At 43.2% G+C, this 18,027-nt stretch overlaps 1 protein-coding gene across 1 annotated transcript in view; it reads left to right on the forward strand.

Annotated features, from left to right (window-relative positions):
* prr5a (proline rich 5a (renal)) overlaps window positions 1-17,269 on the forward strand; it is a 38,619-nt gene extending 21,350 nt beyond the window's left edge. Inside the window, exons 5-11 of the mRNA XM_088339605.1 lie at window positions 593-641; window positions 3,406-3,463; window positions 5,754-5,845; window positions 11,379-11,519; window positions 11,594-11,729; window positions 14,770-15,048; window positions 16,345-17,269. Coding sequence (XP_088195731.1) covers window positions 593-641; window positions 3,406-3,463; window positions 5,754-5,845; window positions 11,379-11,519; window positions 11,594-11,729; window positions 14,770-15,048; window positions 16,345-16,631 — 1,042 coding nt within the window. The 3' untranslated portion in view covers window positions 16,632-17,269. The remainder of the gene's footprint in view (window positions 1-592; window positions 642-3,405; window positions 3,464-5,753; window positions 5,846-11,378; window positions 11,520-11,593; window positions 11,730-14,769; window positions 15,049-16,344) is intronic.
* The last annotated feature ends 758 nt before the right edge of the window (window positions 17,270-18,027 follow it).

Here is an 18,027-nt window from a genome sequence, read left to right on the forward strand (position 1 = left end):
CAAGTGAGTTCAAAGAGCCCTTATAAATTTGGTTTCCATTCAGCCTAACTGCTTTTATCTTACTTTTAGAAAAGCAGTTCTGGTCGCAGAACACATCAGGTATGAGGAATTGAGGGGAGGGGTGTGGGGTGGAGGGTAACTTCATGCGTGTCCCCTGGGTTTTCTTTTTAGGTATTTGTTAGTGTAGCATTTGAATGGTGAAAGTAAGAAGAGGCCCTTTTAAAGTATATTCCAAATGCCCACCCAAAACAGAAGAAAAAGAAAGAGTTTATTTGACTGTGTCTAAGAAATGCACGTACTTGCACAAGCATTAGGGACGAGATGAGTAAAGCTGCAATAACGACTCAAGCCAAGAGATGGTGGCAGAGAGTTAAAAAGCTCCAAATTCCATACAGCTCTTTTAACACTATTTTCTTTATTTTATAACTCCAGTGTTTTTTTTTTTTAATTTAAATAAAACTTAGGTCGTCTTTTTTCTTTGCATGCATGCTCTGTCCTATTTTTTGTGACAAGTAAATGTTTGCAAACATGACTTGACTAACAAAACTTCGAAATCACAAGTCACTCAATAAATTCAAGGTCCTTTTGACAGGCACTTGCTGAAAACTGAGCTGGGTTCCTTCTTCACCGAATACCTTCAGGTAATCCTCTTTCAACACTTGCATGATTATTTGAGATTTAAAAAAAATACTGAAAGAATAAAGAAATATATGACAATGATTAGAAACCTTTTGATTTACCGTAAATTCCGGACTATAGAGCGCACCTGATTATAAGCCGCACCCATCACATTTTAAGGGGAAAACCGATTTTGTCCATACACAAGCCGCACCTGTATATAAGCCGCATGAACCCACACCAAATAAACACGAGATTAATCCAAGCCAAACTTCAAGTCCCGTCAAGTAGCGGCTTATAGTCCGGAGTTTACGGTAAATAAACACAATGCTTATATATATTGTATATATTGCATTTTAGCTGTCAGGCAGAATATTTTGGCCATACTAAAGATGACAGTGTGTATTATTTGACCGCTACATGTCGCTGTATTGTGTAGTGCAACAGAAAACGAGTGCTAAAAGAGATAAGGAAGAATACAAACGACAGAGGCTCAAAGTGTCCGAACCAGCCTATTTTTATCCCATTTTTTGCCCAGCCTTTTCCTTTTTTTTTGCAACAAGAATGCGGACGAGTAAGTCAGCTCCTTCTGGGTGAAATAATAATAACCTACGGGTATTATTTAAAATGGAAGTTTCTATAATAATTTGTGTATTTTTGCTTAATAATTAAATAAATATTTGTTGTTTAATGAACAGAGTTGTTATTTACCCTTTGGAGGCGCTGAATAATACACACTGTCCTTTTAACCTTTAATCTGTTTTGTTTGTACCCCCTAACCAATACCACTGCCATCTACCCACAATGGTCTCTTAGTTTTTTTTATATAATATACTGTAAATATAACATAGTCATCTCATCTCTCATCTCATCTCATTAGCTGCACCGCTTATCCTCAGTAGGGTCGCGGGGCTGCCGGAGCCCATCCCAGCAATCATCGGGTAGTGGGCAGGGGACACCCTGAACTGGTTGCCAGCTAATCGCAGGGCACACAGGGACAGACAACTCGCTCATTCACACCTAGGGACAATTTGGACCGGCCAATTTACCTGAAATGCATGTTTTTTTGGAATGTGGGAGGAAACCGGAGTGCCCGGAGGAAACCCACGCAAGCACGGGGAGAACATACAAACTCCGCACAGGAAGTCTGGAGCTGGATTTGAACCCACGCAGGAGGTTCCCATGACTTGAACTGTGCCGCACATGCGCTAACCACTGTGCCGCCGTGCTGCCCTATAACATATTCATGTACTATATATATATGCACATATATTTTTCTACTAAGTGTTGAAAACAGATTTATAACTTATGATGATGAGGTCAGGGTGATATCTGTCAGGTTATGATTATGATCGTAATTGTTTTAACCAAGAAACCCCAGCCAGCATTCATTTTTTAAATAAAAACTGCGCCCAATGAAAAATTTTCATAGTAAAACAATTGTAAACTAATTGAACAGAAATGTTAAATCTTACCTCGTGCTTAAATAGCTGTAAATAGCTATTCATAGCCAGTGTTTGCCCGCGGCCCTGCGTCCTAGACGCATCATTTTTGCTGGGGACGCATCGTCTCAAATCAACCTGCGTCCCGGGACGCAACTTTTTTGACACCAAATTGTCATTATTAACCGATTACTTTTTTTTTTTTTTTTAACAAAGATTTATCGCACTCCAAACTTTTCGTCAGGCAGATCCGCCATTGTTGTTTTGGTCTCGCGCCGATCTCGGCAAACGAGATCTCGTTGCTTCGAGATGACGTCATTGTTTTGGTGGTTGTCGAGTGAAAGAGAAGTATGCCTCCATAAAAACAATTGGTATTAGGTGCAAATCAACAAAAAATTGGTAATTTCTTCAGAGTCGGTAATAAGTCGAAACATAATACAGAAAGTGGTAACAACAGCAATAATTCCGGCACGAAAAAACGGCGGAGAAATTCTTCAGAAGACCGCCAAGGCAAGGAAAACACGCGTGTTGAAGCGAACGATTTGACGAAAGAAAATAAACAAAAGAATACTCCTAGCAAGAAAATGACTTTTCTGCCAAAACTGCATGAATATATAGACTAATATTTCAGCAATATTATTTTGTATAATGTACAATATTTTTGTGAACTGAAAAATCTGAAGTGATAACTGCTTTGTATTACCAATAAGTGTGATGATTAAAACTGAATGAATATATAGATTTATATATTTATTTATATATTTGTCGCCGATTTACAATTTAAACCTCGATAACACTAAATTTTGGGGAGCCATAGATCTCTGTTGGGACCCATAGATTTTTGAGCATGCGAGTCCCCGGGACCCATCACTTTTCACAGCTCAAAAGAACACTGTATAGCTTGCTTAAATGTTACACTTAACAACTCAGTCACCATTGTTTATCAGCACCTGTTCAAATACAATTAGGCTTTCAAATCTCTATTCATGGTTTCATGGTTACCTAAAATGACTAATTAACTGAGTTATTACTAATAATTGTCTTGTTTGATAATACATAGAAGAAGAAGAAAACGCCCCATGACACACATATTGATTTCATACTTCGTTCATATCCCAAAAATGCAAATTCAATCCGAAAGCCGTGTTTTGTGAAGTTGGACTCAAATTCTAAACAAACACAACTTGGCAAAAAAGATTTTGAAGAGTAAGCTTTTATTTTTGATTTTACATTAAATACAATAAAACCTTTTTTGTAGATTTTGTTTTGGTTGGGAATGTTAGACTGGTTGTATACATTCCTTTATCTTATTTTGTTGTCTTTTTCTTGTGATTTTATTTTGCAGAACCAGTTGCTGACTAAGGGCATGGTCATCCTAAGGGACAAAATTAGGTTCTACGAAGGTAACAGTTTATTCTAAAAATAATACAATTATTTTGACTCTGTGAAGCCGTCTTCAGGTATCTTAGCTTATCCTCAAGATCTTTTATAGCTACGCCTCTCTGGACGGATTAAAACGTCAAAAATCAATTTCCCCTTGACTGCAATAGACGTCAAAGATCCACTTTAGCTAGGTTTCTTCAGTTTAATTGGGACATCAAGGATCCATTCTACCTTAGCTGCCCTTGATTGCTATAGACGGCAAAGATCCACTCTAGCTACGCTGCTACGGACGGATTATGACGTCAAAGATTCATTTTAGCTGGTCTGCCCTTGACTGCAATAGACGTCAAAGATTTAATTTAGCTAGGTTGCTACAGACTGCTTTAGCTGTCAAAGATCCACTTTAGCTCGGGTGCTACAGACTAATTCTACTATGCTTCCCTTGACTGCTATAGACGGCAAAGATCCACTCTAGTTACGCTGCTACGAACGGATTATGACGTCAAAAATTCATTTTAGCTGGTCTGCCCTTGACTGCAATAGACTTCAAAGATTTAATTTAGCTAGGTTGCTACAGACTGCTTTAGCTGTCACAGATCCACTTTAGCTCGGGTGCCACAGACTAATTCTACTATGCTTCCCTTGACTGCTATAGACGGCAAAGATCCACTCTAGCTACGCTGCTACGGATGGATTATGACGTCAAAGATTCAAGCTGGTCTGCCCTTGACTGCAATAGACGTCAAAGATTCAATTTAGCTAGGTTGCTACAGACTGCTTTAGCTGTCAAAGATCCACTTTAGCTCAGGTGCTACAGACTAATTCTACTATGCTTCCCTTGACTGCTATAGACGTTGAATATCCATTTTAGCAAGGCAGGCAGTGAATAAGTTAGAAGTGTGATGTCAAAGTATCATCTTGATCTTTGTGAGTGATAAATATGCAAAAAAAAACAACACAGAAATTGGAATACTTTTTCACGGCACAGTATGTGTTTTAAAGAATGTTCTAGTTTATGCAGTCAACCAAACATCATGCAGCTCTGCTTACCTTTAGCTTTGGATATCTGCAAAGAAACTCTGTGCAGAGTTGTTTATTACCGTAAATTCCGGACTATAGAGCGCACCTGATTATAAGCCGCACCCACCACATTTCGGGAGGAAAACCGATTTTGTACATACATAAGCGGTGCAGCTGATGTGATGAGAGATGAGACAAGCCGCACCTGTATATTAGCCGCATGCGCCCACATTGAAAAAACGCAATACAAATACAAAATTAACCAATTTGGATACAGTCTAAAGAACACAGCCGGCAAAATGAACGGAAAATGATACCGGTACTTAAGATTTAATGCAGACCTGCAGAGTCCGGATGCCCGTTGAAAGTAATCCAAGGAGAAAAGTGTATATTTCCAAAGGTAAGGGTGGGAAAAATATATATCCACTATTGTCGGCCGCGTCCACAAACACGTCTCACCTTTACTCCACTTCCCGTCAGCCTGCGTTTGCCCCGCCCCTTCTTTCTCATTTGCTCGTACAAAACATATCAGAATAAGTTTGTAAAATAAGTACATTACAAAAATATACAGTTGCAAATACATATTATACATGGTTACACATATTTACAAAGAAAGACGGTACACCGAGAGAGTTTTCAAAGCTTTAATTATAATATTATAACTTTCATCCCAAACCGTGCCTGTGAAGGGTAGCAAAACGCTACTAGCAACACGCTCGCAACACAATAATCAGCTCTGTTAAGAAAACATACCGTATTTATAGTAAGCACGGTTTACCGTCCTCATCTTCCTCCTTACAACTGACGTTATCAAAGTCGTCTTCCTTCAGTATGGGAAAGAGACTTTGTCATAAAGACATCATCCCATGCTCCCATATTCAAATACACGCTAGCATCACGCTCGCAAAGTAAAGTTTACGTGAAGTAGCTCTGTTTCCTTCTATATCGGACTGCTCGATTGCGTTTAGCTTGACAATTGCATCATGAGCCTTTCTTTTTGCAATTTGCATGATGAGGATATGTCTACGCTAATTTAATTTTATGCACAAGCTAAGAAGTTGCAGTCTAAATCTAACCTTTTGTACTCGATCGCCTCTGGCGGCCGTTGGAAAAATTACATAAATTGGCCGCATCACTGAATAAGCCGCAGGGTTGAAAGTTTGGGAAAAAAGTAGCGGCTTATAGTCCGGAATTTACGGTATGTAAGATAGCCCCACTGCTCTCTCTTAGGCAGAAAAATGTGTCTATTATTTGTTTACATCACTTCCAATTCTGTCCATCAACTTCCAGGTCAGAAGTTACTAGACTCTCTGGCTGAGACGTGGGACTTTTTCTTCTGTGACGTGCTTCCCATGCTGCAGGCCATCTTCCATCCCGTCCAGGTGGGCCACCGTCACAAAAGCGCCACAAAGTAGTGCATTTGTGTCCCGGGTTTTACCTTTCAGTCGGGAAAACCACGCCTTGAATACCGGCATCATCATGTTGCACAGTTCCAGAAAACCTGCATGATATATACCAAAAAATGACGGCCAAGAAGATCTCATCTCATCTCATTAGCTGCACTGCTTATCCTTAGGGTCGCGGGGGTGCCGGAGCCCATCCCAGCAATCATCGGGCAGTGGGAAGGGGACACCCTGAACTGGTTGCCAGCCAATTGCAGGGCACACAGGGACGGACAACTCGCTCGCTCATTCACACCTAGGGCCAATCCACCTGAAATGCATGTCTTTGGAATGTGGCAGGAAACCGGAGTGCCCGGAGGAAACCCACGCAAGCACGGGGAGAACATACAAACTCCGCACAGGAAGTCCGGTAGCTGGATTTGAACCCACACAGGAGGTTCCCAAGACCTTAGAACCGTGCCGCGCACGCGCTAACCACTGCACCTCCGTGCTTCCCAGCAATTTTCTATCATTCTATATTTTGATGATGAAATAAAGTATTCGTACAGTGCAAACAACTGCACAACAATTCAGTGTGGATGATACAATAATAAATTAAGATCACCCCAGGGACCGAAGAAAACCTTTTTGGGGGCCGGACGTGGGCCGCGGGCCATGACTTTAACAGAAGAGACAAAAAGTTGGGCAAAGCCACCCCCTAACCCCTGCAAAAAGTCAAGTCATGTGTATTTGTATAGCCTTGAATCACAAAGAGTCCCAAAGGGATGCACAGATCAAAGACTATTGCAAACTATTATTAGATTCAGATTCAGATTCAGATCTACTTTATTGTCATTCTAGTACACGTGTATACAGAACGAAATGTCGATGGATCTGACTCCCACAGTTTCCCTCAGTGTCCTTCAGTGTACAGATATAAATAAAGCTGTATTGTGTTATTTACCATAGTGCCGATAGTGCAAGAAGAGACGCTAACCAGATGTGCAAGATGGGCAGTCAGGTTAACAAGTCAGGTACACAGTACCATTATATTGTAAACAATAACACTGTAAGTAATAACACTGTAAGTAACAATAGTGCAGAGATCAAATGTGCAAGGAGTGGCAAGCTATAAAAAAACTGCCACTAGTGCAAAAGTCAAATTAGCAGCCGTTTAGATTTTAGTTAACTATATGTTAGATTGACCATTTAACAGTCTAATGGCCAGGGGGACTAGACTATTGCGGAGCCTGGTGGTCCTGCACCGCACACTGCAGTACCTCTTCCCAGAGGCTAGCAGAGTGAATAGTCCATGATGGGGGTGAGAGGGGTCCCCGGTAATGTTCTTAGCATGGGATAAGCAGCGCTTCTGGCCAATGTCCTGAATGGAGGGAAGTGTAGTCCCGATTATTTTCTCCGCTGTCCTCGTTACCCTCCTCACACTACCCCAGTCGGTAGCGCTGCAGCCTCCACACCACACAGAGATACAGCTGGTCAGGATACTCTCTATGGTGCCCCTGTAGAATGTGATGAGGGATGGTGGGGGCAGGTGGGCTCTCCTCATCCTCCGCAGGAAGTACAGGCGCTGCTGTGCCCTCTTAACCAGAGATGCAGTGTTCACGGACCAGGTGAGTTTGTTTGTGATGTGCACCCCTAGGAACTTGATACTGCTGACAACCTCCACAGCCTTGTTGTTGATGCAAAGTGGGGCATGGTTGGGCTGGTTTTTCCTAAAGTCGACAATGATCTCTTTAGTCTTGTCAACATTCAGGACCAGGCTGTTGTCCTTGCACCAGCCCACCATCTGCTCCACTTCCTCTCTGTAGGCCAGGTCGTTGTCATCCCTGATGAGGCCCACCACCGTTGTGTCGTCAGCATACTTCACGATGTGGTTTGTGGCGGACCTAGGGGCGCAGTCGTGTGTCATCAAGGTGAACAGCAAGGGGCTTAGGACGCAGCCTTGGGGGGAGCCCGTGCTGAGGTAGATGACATCTGAACTGTTCTGACCTATCCGCACAGATTGGGGTCTGTCACAGAGGAAGTCCAGCAGCCAGTTCCGCAGGGGGGTGTTGAAACCCAGAAGCCCCATTTTGTCTACCAGATGTTGTGGGATGATGGTGTTGAATGCTGAACTGAAGTCCAGGAACAGCATCCGCACATGGGTGTTCTTCTCCTCTAGGTGTGTCAGGCTCAGGTGAAGCGCAGAGGAGATGGCATCCCTGGTGGAGCGGTTTGTCCTGTAGGCAAACTGAAAGGGGTCGAATGAAGAGGGGAGACTGGAGGTGATGTGCTCTTTAACCAGTCTCTCGAAGCACTTCATTATGATAGGAGTCAGTGCAACGGGCCGGTAATCGTTGAGTGATAAGATCTGGGTTTTCTTTGGCACTGGGATGATGTTGGCAAATTTGAAGCATGATGGTACTTTGGCTTGGTCTAGCGAGGTGTTGAAAATGTCTGTTAGTACACAAGCCAGCTGATCGGCGCACTCCCTAAGTACCCGCCCGTATTACAGACTATTATGACACCATCCCGTGATATTGTCAACATAAAATATAAGTTACCGTAAATTCCGGACTATAGAGCGCACCTGATTATAAGCCGCACCCACCACATTTTAAGAGGAAAACCGATTTTGTACTTACACCATCCGCACCTGTATATAAGCCGCATGCGCCCACATTAAAAAATGTAACACAAACACTAAATTAACCCAAACCCGACGACTTTAAGTCCCGCGATAGAAATTGAATGTCCTTCAATAAAGTACACAGTCCAAAATTCACAGCCGGCAAAATGAACAGAAAATGATACCCATACTTAAGGTTTGATGCAGACCTGCAGAGTCCGGGTCCCGTTGAAAGTAATCCAAGGAAAAAAGTTTCCAAAGGTAAGGGTGGGAAAAATATATATCCACTATTGTCCGCCGTGTCCACAAACACTCACCTTTACCCACTTCCCGTCAGCCCGTGTTTGTAACGCCCCTTCTTTTTGATTCGCCCGTACAAAACATATCAGAATAAGTCTCTAAAATGAATACATTACAAAAATATACAGTTGCAAATACATATTATACATGGTTACACATATTTACAAAGAAAGGCAGTACACCGAGAGAGTTTTCAAAGCTTTCATAATAATAATATAACATTCATCCCAAACGGTGCCTGTGACAGGGCGGTTAATGGTAGCAACACGCTCGCAACACAGTAAACGGGTCAGTTAAAAAAACATACCGTACTTGTAAAAATCACGGTAAACCGTCCTCATCTTCCTCCTTAGAACTGAAGCCATCAAAGTCGTCTTCCTCAGTGTCGGAAAGAAACTTTGTCATATAAACGTCGTCCCACGCTCCCATCCACTCCTGATTTTCTGCCCTCCTCTCCGTCACGCAGCAGACCGGCTTTTCGGAACCCGTTGGCGATGGTGGATTTTTTTATGCTGCCCCACGCTGTCAGGATCCACTGGCAGACTTGCGAAAAAGTTGCCTTTCATGCGGCCAGTTTTAGTGAAAGATTTCTTGCCGCTAGTCAAGCCAAGAAGTTGCAGTCTTCCTCAGCGCATATATTCCACCGGTCTAAATCTTACCTTTTGTACTCGACCATAAATTGGCCGCATCACTGAATAAGCCGCAGGGTTGAACGTTTGGGAAAAAAGGTTCCGGTTTATTGTCCGGAATTTACGGTATTCATATTCTATAGAATAGAAGTGTGTTTTAAGCTTAGATTTAAACATTTCCACTGAGGTTGCAGATCGAATCTCAGGGGGCAGAGCATTTCCCTGCACCAGGGCACGAAAGGACAACGCTCTTGAGCCTGAGGATTTCTTCTTGGCTCTTGGGATCACTAGTAGACCAGCATTTTCAGAGCGAAGGCTCCAGACCGAAATTAAATCTGAAAGATATGAGAGAGCAAGTGCATACATGATTTTGTATACTACCAACAGAACCTTAAAATCACATCTTAAGCTAACAGGGAGCCAATGCAGGTTAGCTAAAATCGGGGTAAAAAGTGATAATCCACAAAGTAGCGATTCCCCTTTTTGAAAGTGTCAAACTTACCTCAAGACGACATACTTACTGACTAATAAAAAAACAATTATAGATCTCCATATAAATACACAGAACACAGAATTGCAGTTGAATGAATTGTCTTTATTGTCGTTATACAAAAGTACAACAAAATCGGAGGGGTTCTCCTTTCACCAGTGATTACCACAGTGGTCCCCAAACTACGGCCCGCGGGCCAGAAGCGGCCTGCCTCCACATTTGTTCCGGCCCCCTGAACAATACCAGAAAGCATTTTGATTTTTTTCTTCATATATGTGTATTTGTATTTGATAATGAAGTTGGACTTTTGCAATAAAATTATTCTTAGTTATGAACTATTTTCATTATTAACTATTAGTTAGTAACTATTTTATACGGCGCAACAAGGGTTGCTGACTAGTTAAAATGTTATATTTTGGGATTTTGGTGTTGTTTTGTAAAGCAGAAAAAGTGAAGTACCAGTATATCACCACTAGATGACATAGTCTCACAGGTCAGAGAAGGGTGTTTTGGGGCTCACGGGACCTCACATGATTTAATGAGACTTGTTCAATAAATCACTCTTAATGTCAACAAGAAAATGGTGTCGTGTGAGACTGACATTTACCATCTATTTTGCAGGTGAGATTTACAATACATTTTTACATTTAGGCACTCCTGCAATCATCACACTTTTTCTGTTACAAACTGACCCTGGCCCCTCATCAGAGAAGGGAAAAGTTATGTGGCCGTCACAGAAAAAAGTTTGGGGACTCCTGGATTACCATTACTAGTAATTACAATTTCTTCATCTGACTGCCCTCATAGTCCGATTTAATAGATGAAGTTCTTTTTAATGTAACGAGTCACTGAAATACTAGCTGAAGCCGTGCTTCAGTTTCTTTTGGGTAGACACGATGGCTTATGCGCAATCCCACCCAAGCTGTTTGACTGACAGCATACACCAGCCTATCAGAGTCGCTCACACGGACAGTCATGCCGACCCAACATACACCCACACAATATTTAAATTGAATAAATAATGCTGTCTTGTGGCCAGGATTGGGTAGGGTTACTTTAACTTGATTACTTTCAATTACTTTTGGATTATTCCAATACCAAATATGCTAGGCCTTGGGGATATGGCGCCCGCCCCGAGACTGGGAGGTTGTGGTTCAAGCCTCGGCCGAGTCATACCTAAGACTTACACATTGGTACCCGTTGCCTCCCTGCTTGGGATTAGGGGTTGGAATTGGGGGGTTTGGCCACCGAATGACTCCCAACATCTCAGTTGGGTTCCCCTCCTCTGTATCAATCTCCCAAAAAGAGCCAGAAATGACTCTAGCCACCTCCCACTAGGGGGATATGGCTGCGGTATATATATATTCATATTTAGTTTCTTTTGTCTTTTATTTGCATATTTGGTATTGGAGTCATCCAAAAGTAATTGAAAGTAATCAAGTTAAAGTAACCCTACCCAACCCTGCTTGTGGCTTTCATGGGTAATAGGGCAAGGAACCATCCGTCCGCCAGTTGGCTCTGCTGCACTTCCGGAGCACAATCGTTCTGAGCGTCAAGCTAGAGGATGCCGTATCTCGGCCACGGGCGCGAATCCCGCCCTCTGTTACGCAGATGCTTCTCATACTGCAGGTAAACGCCCTCCTCACTCTTTGCGGCGACTCGGAAAGCCATCGTGAAAACGCAAAATTGTCTTATGCCTTCAGGGCGTTCACGAGTCTCGTGGCGTGACCGAGGACTACCTGAGGCTGGAGTCGCTAGTCCAGAAGGTGGTCTCGCCGTACTTGGGGACTCACGGGCTTTACTCTGGTGATGAAAGCGAGGACCACTGCTGTGTTTTGGGTAAGACTAATATTACGACTCCCGGGGATCAGTGTAAGGACATTTTTGGGGGAAAGAACTACACTTTGAGAAATGTACAAGAGAAACAATCAGTGTTCATTTTACCTGTGAAAAATGATGGGTCCCGGGGACTCGCATGCTCAAAAATCTATGGGTCCCAGCAGAGATCTATGGGTCCCCAAAATTTAGTGTTATCGAGGTTGAAATTGTAAATCGATGACAAATATATAATAAAAATCGATATAATCATTCAGTTTTTATCATCAAATTATGAATTCATTTTCTGCATCAAATTATTGTTGGTAATATACCAATTAAAGGGATCACCACAAACCTGTCTTTTTTTCATTTTCTCCTTTTATACTTCCTTTTTTCTTTACTTCTTTATACAACATCATAATTTGTAATATAATGCATCAAAGCAAGTGAGCCGTTTGAGAGCCGGCTCTCTCGAATGAGTTGAGCCGAAAAAGCCGGTTCTCTAAAAAGAGACGGACTTTTCACCACACAACTCGAGATCGGCGTGCAGACGAAAACTCGAACCGCGAGATCAAATCAACATCTGCCGGATCTGCCTGACGAAAAGTTTGGAGTGCGGTAAATCTTTGTTTAAAAAAATTTAATCGGGTAATAATGACAATTTTGTGGCAAAAATGTTGCGGCCTGGGGCCGCACGTTGATTTGAGACTATGCGTCCCCAGCAAAAATCATGCGTCTGGGACGCAGGGACGCGGGCGAACGAGAACACTGAACAATATATACAGGCAGTATATATTGCATAAATGAGCAATAAGGATAGTGAAACTTTGTAAGAAAAAGGGAATGCAGGGAGGCAAGCTCTTGAGCGGGCTTCCCGGCACTAAAGTGAAAGCATTTTGATTAATAGTTAGCAGGCCCCAAGAGGATACAAGTGTTGCAGGAAAACAAACAGCACCTGGACATAATCTTTGGCTTCGTTAAGCCACTTTTAAGGATACTATCATTGTTGTTGTTTACCCCCTTTCAAATAACACCACCTTGTTGTTGATCCTGCCTCAAAAACTCTTTCAGTGGGGCTTGTCCGAGTCAGCCAAGTACCTTGCCAAGACCTAGATTTTGATCCATTATCGTTAGGCTACTCTTGAGTGCTATAGACGTCAAAGATCCACTTTAACTAGGTTACTAAAGATTGATTTAGATGTCAAAGATCTATTCTACGTAGGCTGTTCTTGAGTGTTATAGGTTTCAAAGATCACCTCTAGTTACACTACTACAGACGGATTATGACCTAAAAGATTTTTTTTAGCTGGGCTGCTTCTGACTGCTACAGACGTCAAAGATTCGCTTTAGCTGAGTTGCTACAGACCAGGGTCTCCAACGTGCTACTTGTAGGCCTGCCACCTAAGAACGACTGATTTTCCCGCTTACCTTTTTTGAAAATAGCTCAATATTGCTGAGTCATTGTGATTTTCTAGCAAAAATATTTCTTTTTGGTTTCTTCTAATGCTACTTCCAATAAAGTACCTGGTCATAACATAGTAACAACATAGTAATAACATAATATGTTATTGTTTTAAAAATGCATATCTTACAACTCTTTGCGCTAATTAGTAACAAAAATTAGCTCTCGCCTTGAAATAGATTGGAGAGCCCTGCTACGGACGATCTAGACGTCAAAGATCCATTCGAGCTAGCTTACCCTTCGATGTCAAAGATTCGTTTGCTAAGCAGGATTCTGATGAAAGACAAAAGCTAGGCTGCCCTTTACTGCTACGTCAAAAATCGGCTTTAGCTATGTTGCTACGGACTGATTTACACTTCAGGGATCCATTCTAGCTAGGCTTCCCTTGACTGCTCTAGACATTAAATATCTAATTTAGCCATGCTGGCAGGAGTCTAGATGGCGGCGCGCGCGAGTGCAGCAGCTTCAGGCTCTCCAGTTCGTCTTTTTGTTTTTAGTGTTCTTTTATCCCTCATAATTTCTCTTCAACTCCTTTCACGACTACAATAACATCCACAACATCTCGAGGGATATACAGAGACTACCGGGATCACCCTGGGTGATCTGCCTGCCGACAACGACGGAGACGGCAGAGGGAGCGAAAGTAAAAGCGAGGCTGCCGCTCGAGCCTAAGCTAAGAAGGCTACCACACAGACCAGCGCTTCCGAGCATGTTCCTGACCAACGCCAGATTCATCGTCCACAAAATTAGTGAATTTGAGCTGCAGATCGCCACCAACAGCTTTGTCCGAAATTGCAGTATTTTTGTCATCACGGAGTCTTGGCTTCCCCGACGCAGCAGTCCAACTAGCAGGACGCACGCTACACCGACACGACAGAGACTCTGATAAAAACAGGGGTGGGGGACTATGCGCTGCAATAACAGCTGAATCATTAACACACACTGCTCACTCGATATAGTTTCTAGCAGTATCGTATAGACCCTTCTATCTACCGAGAGAGCTAACTGTGGTCATTGTGATTGCTGTTTACGTTCCACCGGATGCTAACTTTAGCATAGCGCTAAATCTCCTGCTCGCTGCTATCAATAAACAGCAGCTTGCACACCCCGACGGAGCTTTTATCGTCGCCGGCGACTTTAATCAGGCATGCTTAAGGACTGTTCTCCCCAAATTCATTCAATACGTAGACTGAGCAACCAGGGGAAAAAACACTGGACCGTGTGTACAGTAATATGAAAGACCTAGTTGGATACGGCCATCTCTGTCTGTCCCTCACCCCCTCATACACCCCCCTCCGGAGAAAAACAAAGCCTATAACAAGGACTAACATCTTCTTTGTTCCTTTATCTTCTTTGTTCTCTTCTATCCTCACTGTAAAATGTGAAACTGGAGTGCCACGTCCAATTTCGTTGTCACAATATGTTCAACCCATTTTGTAACAATGACAATAAAGGTATATTCTATTCTATTCTAGTTAAACGTTTGTTATCTAAGATTTGGGTTATCTATATATCTATAGATGAATAAGTAGATGAATATGTTGATATTGTTTCATAGTTCCTAAAAACAAGACCGCCTTGTTGTGGTTCCTTCCACAGAAAAGCGCTTCCAATGGGGCTGGTCCAAGTCTGCAGAGCACCTGTCCAAGAACCCGGTCGTGCGATCGAAAAGCTACAACATCCCGCTGCTGCTAACGCCCGTAGCCGAGTACGACGCCGATTGCGGTTCGGTGGGCAGCGGTGGGATTCGGCGGCACTCGGCCTGCGAGATGATTTCCTGCATGGAGGAACAAAAGTTGAAATACGCCGAGCTGGCGGCCAGCTCCGACCTGTCGGGATCCGCCTCCAACAGGCTCTGCGTGGGCTCGCACTTCAAAGGTACAATAATCTTTCGGTTATCGCGGTTAATAGTTACCAGAACCCTTGCCAAAAGTAAAAATCTGCAAAGTAACGTCGCACCTTCATAAAAAACCCAGAGGGTTTAACTTACCTCGAGATGACGTTCTTACCAACTGAGAGTGTACGACTGTAACAAAATAACAAATCTACAAATAAAAATACAGAACACAGATTTGCAGTTGAACAAAGGCTTTTTATTGTCATTATCCAAAAGGACTACAAAATTGGAGGGTTTCTCCTTTCAGTGCAAGAAAGCGATTTAGAGAGCGGCTAGCAAGCTGCACACTAGCGAGATCGGCGTGCAGACGAAATCTCGAACCGCGAGACGAAAACAACAACGGCGTATCTGCTTGACGAAAAGTTTGGAGTGCGGTAAATCTTTGTTTAAAAAACGTAATCGAGTAATAATGACAATTTTGTGTCAAAAAAGTTGCGTCCCGGGGACGCACGTTGATTTGAGACTATAATCAAAGCGGCGCTGCCACGAGCGGCTGCCTTTTCCAGCAGCTGCCCTATTGTTTTATTGTCCGCTCCTAACTTCGGTGTTTTTCTTCCCGTTTTGACAACTACACTATGGATTACCTCTATCCTATGGACATGGGTTTTAGCGCACAAAAATGCGTTTATTCAAGGAATCAACTCCTTGCCCTGAAGAATTCTCTTGCCGGCGTGATGAAGGGGCCTATCGTGGAAGAAGAGCCGGAGCTAGCGAAGCGGCTAGCGGCGTTATAAGTCTTCGGTACCATCCGTAATCATGGTAAATGCGAACTCACGACCAAATAAGATCGAGTGCTGGTGGAAAACATCGCACAGGGAGCGCAGTTGCTGTGTTTTGCTGAAACGTGGCTCACGTTTAGCATTCCGGACGCTAACGTGTAGCCACCCGGAGCTACCCGGAGCTATCCGACTTCAACGCCGCTATTCAGAGACACGAAAGCCGGGGGTAATCGGAGAGGAGGCGGACTTGCTAACACGAGGTGGTGTATCCCTGGACACAAAGAAAAAGATTTCCATCTGCCGCAGGGATGTCGAACTTTTGGACTAGCGTGACATCATCCACTCTGCTACAAGCACCCCTAGGGCATCATGTTAATCTGTTAATAAACAATGGGGTATACTGCTGGAAGTGTGAATTTCCCTACGGGGATGAATAAAGTATCTATCTATCTATGCGTCCCCAGCAAAAATGATGCGTCTAGGACGCGGGCAAACGAGAACACTGGTACTGTATCCCTTGCCTTTAATTGCAAAAACATTGTTCACTTTGATTGTCAGGCATGATGCAGACGGGCGGCGCCTCTATGGACCTGCCCCTGTCGTCGCCCTCCATCCTTCACTCGTCGGGGCCCCTCCACGGCACCGAAGCCACCACCACAGTGATCGACTTAGGAAAGGCAACCGTGTCCTGCTCGCCTCCTAGCGAATCATCCAGCCCCGAGACCATCATCGGGCAAGTGCCGCACTCTGCCGATTCAGACTCGGAAGGGATTTTCATCGACTTCCCGCCTCATTCCTCTGAAAATCTCGGTTACGGTCACGAGAGCAGGCAGACCACCGTGTAGCCCACTCACACATGTACAATTTGTTATTCCTTGTTAACAGGGTTGGGTAGGGTTACTTTAACTGGATTACTTTCAATTACTTTTGGATTACTCCAATACCAAATATAGAATAGAATAGAATATACCTTTATTGTCATTGTTACAACATGGGATATACAGGGAGTGCAGAATTATTAGGCAAGTTGTATTTTTGAGGATTAATTTTATTATTGAACAACAACCATGTTCTTAATGAACCCAAAAGTCTCATTAGTATCAAAGCTGAATATTTTGGAAGTTGGAGTGGGGCTTTTTTAGTTTTAGCTATTTTAGGAGGATATCTGTGTGTGCAGGTGACTATTACTGTGCATAATTATTAGGCAACTTAACAAAAAACAAATGTATACCCATTTCAATTATTTATTTTCATCAGGGAAACCAATATAACAGCTCAACATTCACAAATATACATTTCTGACATTCAAAAACAAAACAAAAACAAATCAGTGACCAATATAGCCACCTTTCTTTGCAAGGACACTCAAAAGCCTGCCATCCATGGATTCTGTCAGTGCTTTGATCTGTTCACGATCAACATTGCGTGCAGCAGCAACCACAGCCTCCCAGACACTGTTCAGAGAGGTGTACTGTTTTCCCTCCTTGTAAATCTCACATTTGATGAGGGACCACAGGTTCTCTATGGGGTTCAGATCAGGTGAACAAGGAGGCCATGTCATTAGTTTTTCTTCTTTTAGACCCTTTCTTGCCAGCCACGCTGTGGAGTACTTGGATGCGTGTGATGGAGCGTTGTCCTGCATGAAAATCATGTTTTTCTTGAAGGATGCGGACTTCTTCCTGTACCACTGCTTGAAGAAGGTGTCTTCCAGAAACTGGCAGTAGGACTGGGAGTTGAGCTTGAGTCCATCCTCAACCCGAAAAGGCCCCACAAGCTCATCTTTGATGATACCAGCCCATACCAGTACCCCACCTCCACCTTGCTGGCGTCTGAGGCGGACTGGAGCTCTCTGCCCTTTACCGATCCAGCCACGGGCCCATCCATCTGGCCCATCAAGACTCACTCTCATTTCATCAGTCCATAAAACCTTAGAAAAATCCGTCTTGAGATTTTTCTTGGCCCAGTCTTGACGTTTCAGCTTGTGTGTCTTGTTCAGTGGTGGTCGTTTTTCAGCCTTTCTTACCTTGGCCATGTCTCTGAGTATTGCACACCTTGTGCTTTTGGGCACTCCAGTGATGTTGCAGCTCTGAAATATGGCAAAACTGGTGGCAAGTGGCATCTTGGCAGTTGTACACTTGACTTTTCTCAGTTCACGGGCAGTTATTTTGCGCCTTGGTTTTTCTACACGCTTCTTGCGACCCTGTTGACTATTTTGAATGTAACGCTTGATTGTTCGATGAT

The sequence above is a fragment of the Urocampus carinirostris genome, chromosome 7 (genome assembly GCF_059441175.1).
Source record: "Urocampus carinirostris isolate Australia breed hairy pipefish chromosome 7, RoL_Ucar_1.0, whole genome shotgun sequence".
Taxonomy (NCBI): domain Eukaryota; kingdom Metazoa; phylum Chordata; class Actinopteri; order Syngnathiformes; family Syngnathidae; genus Urocampus; species Urocampus carinirostris.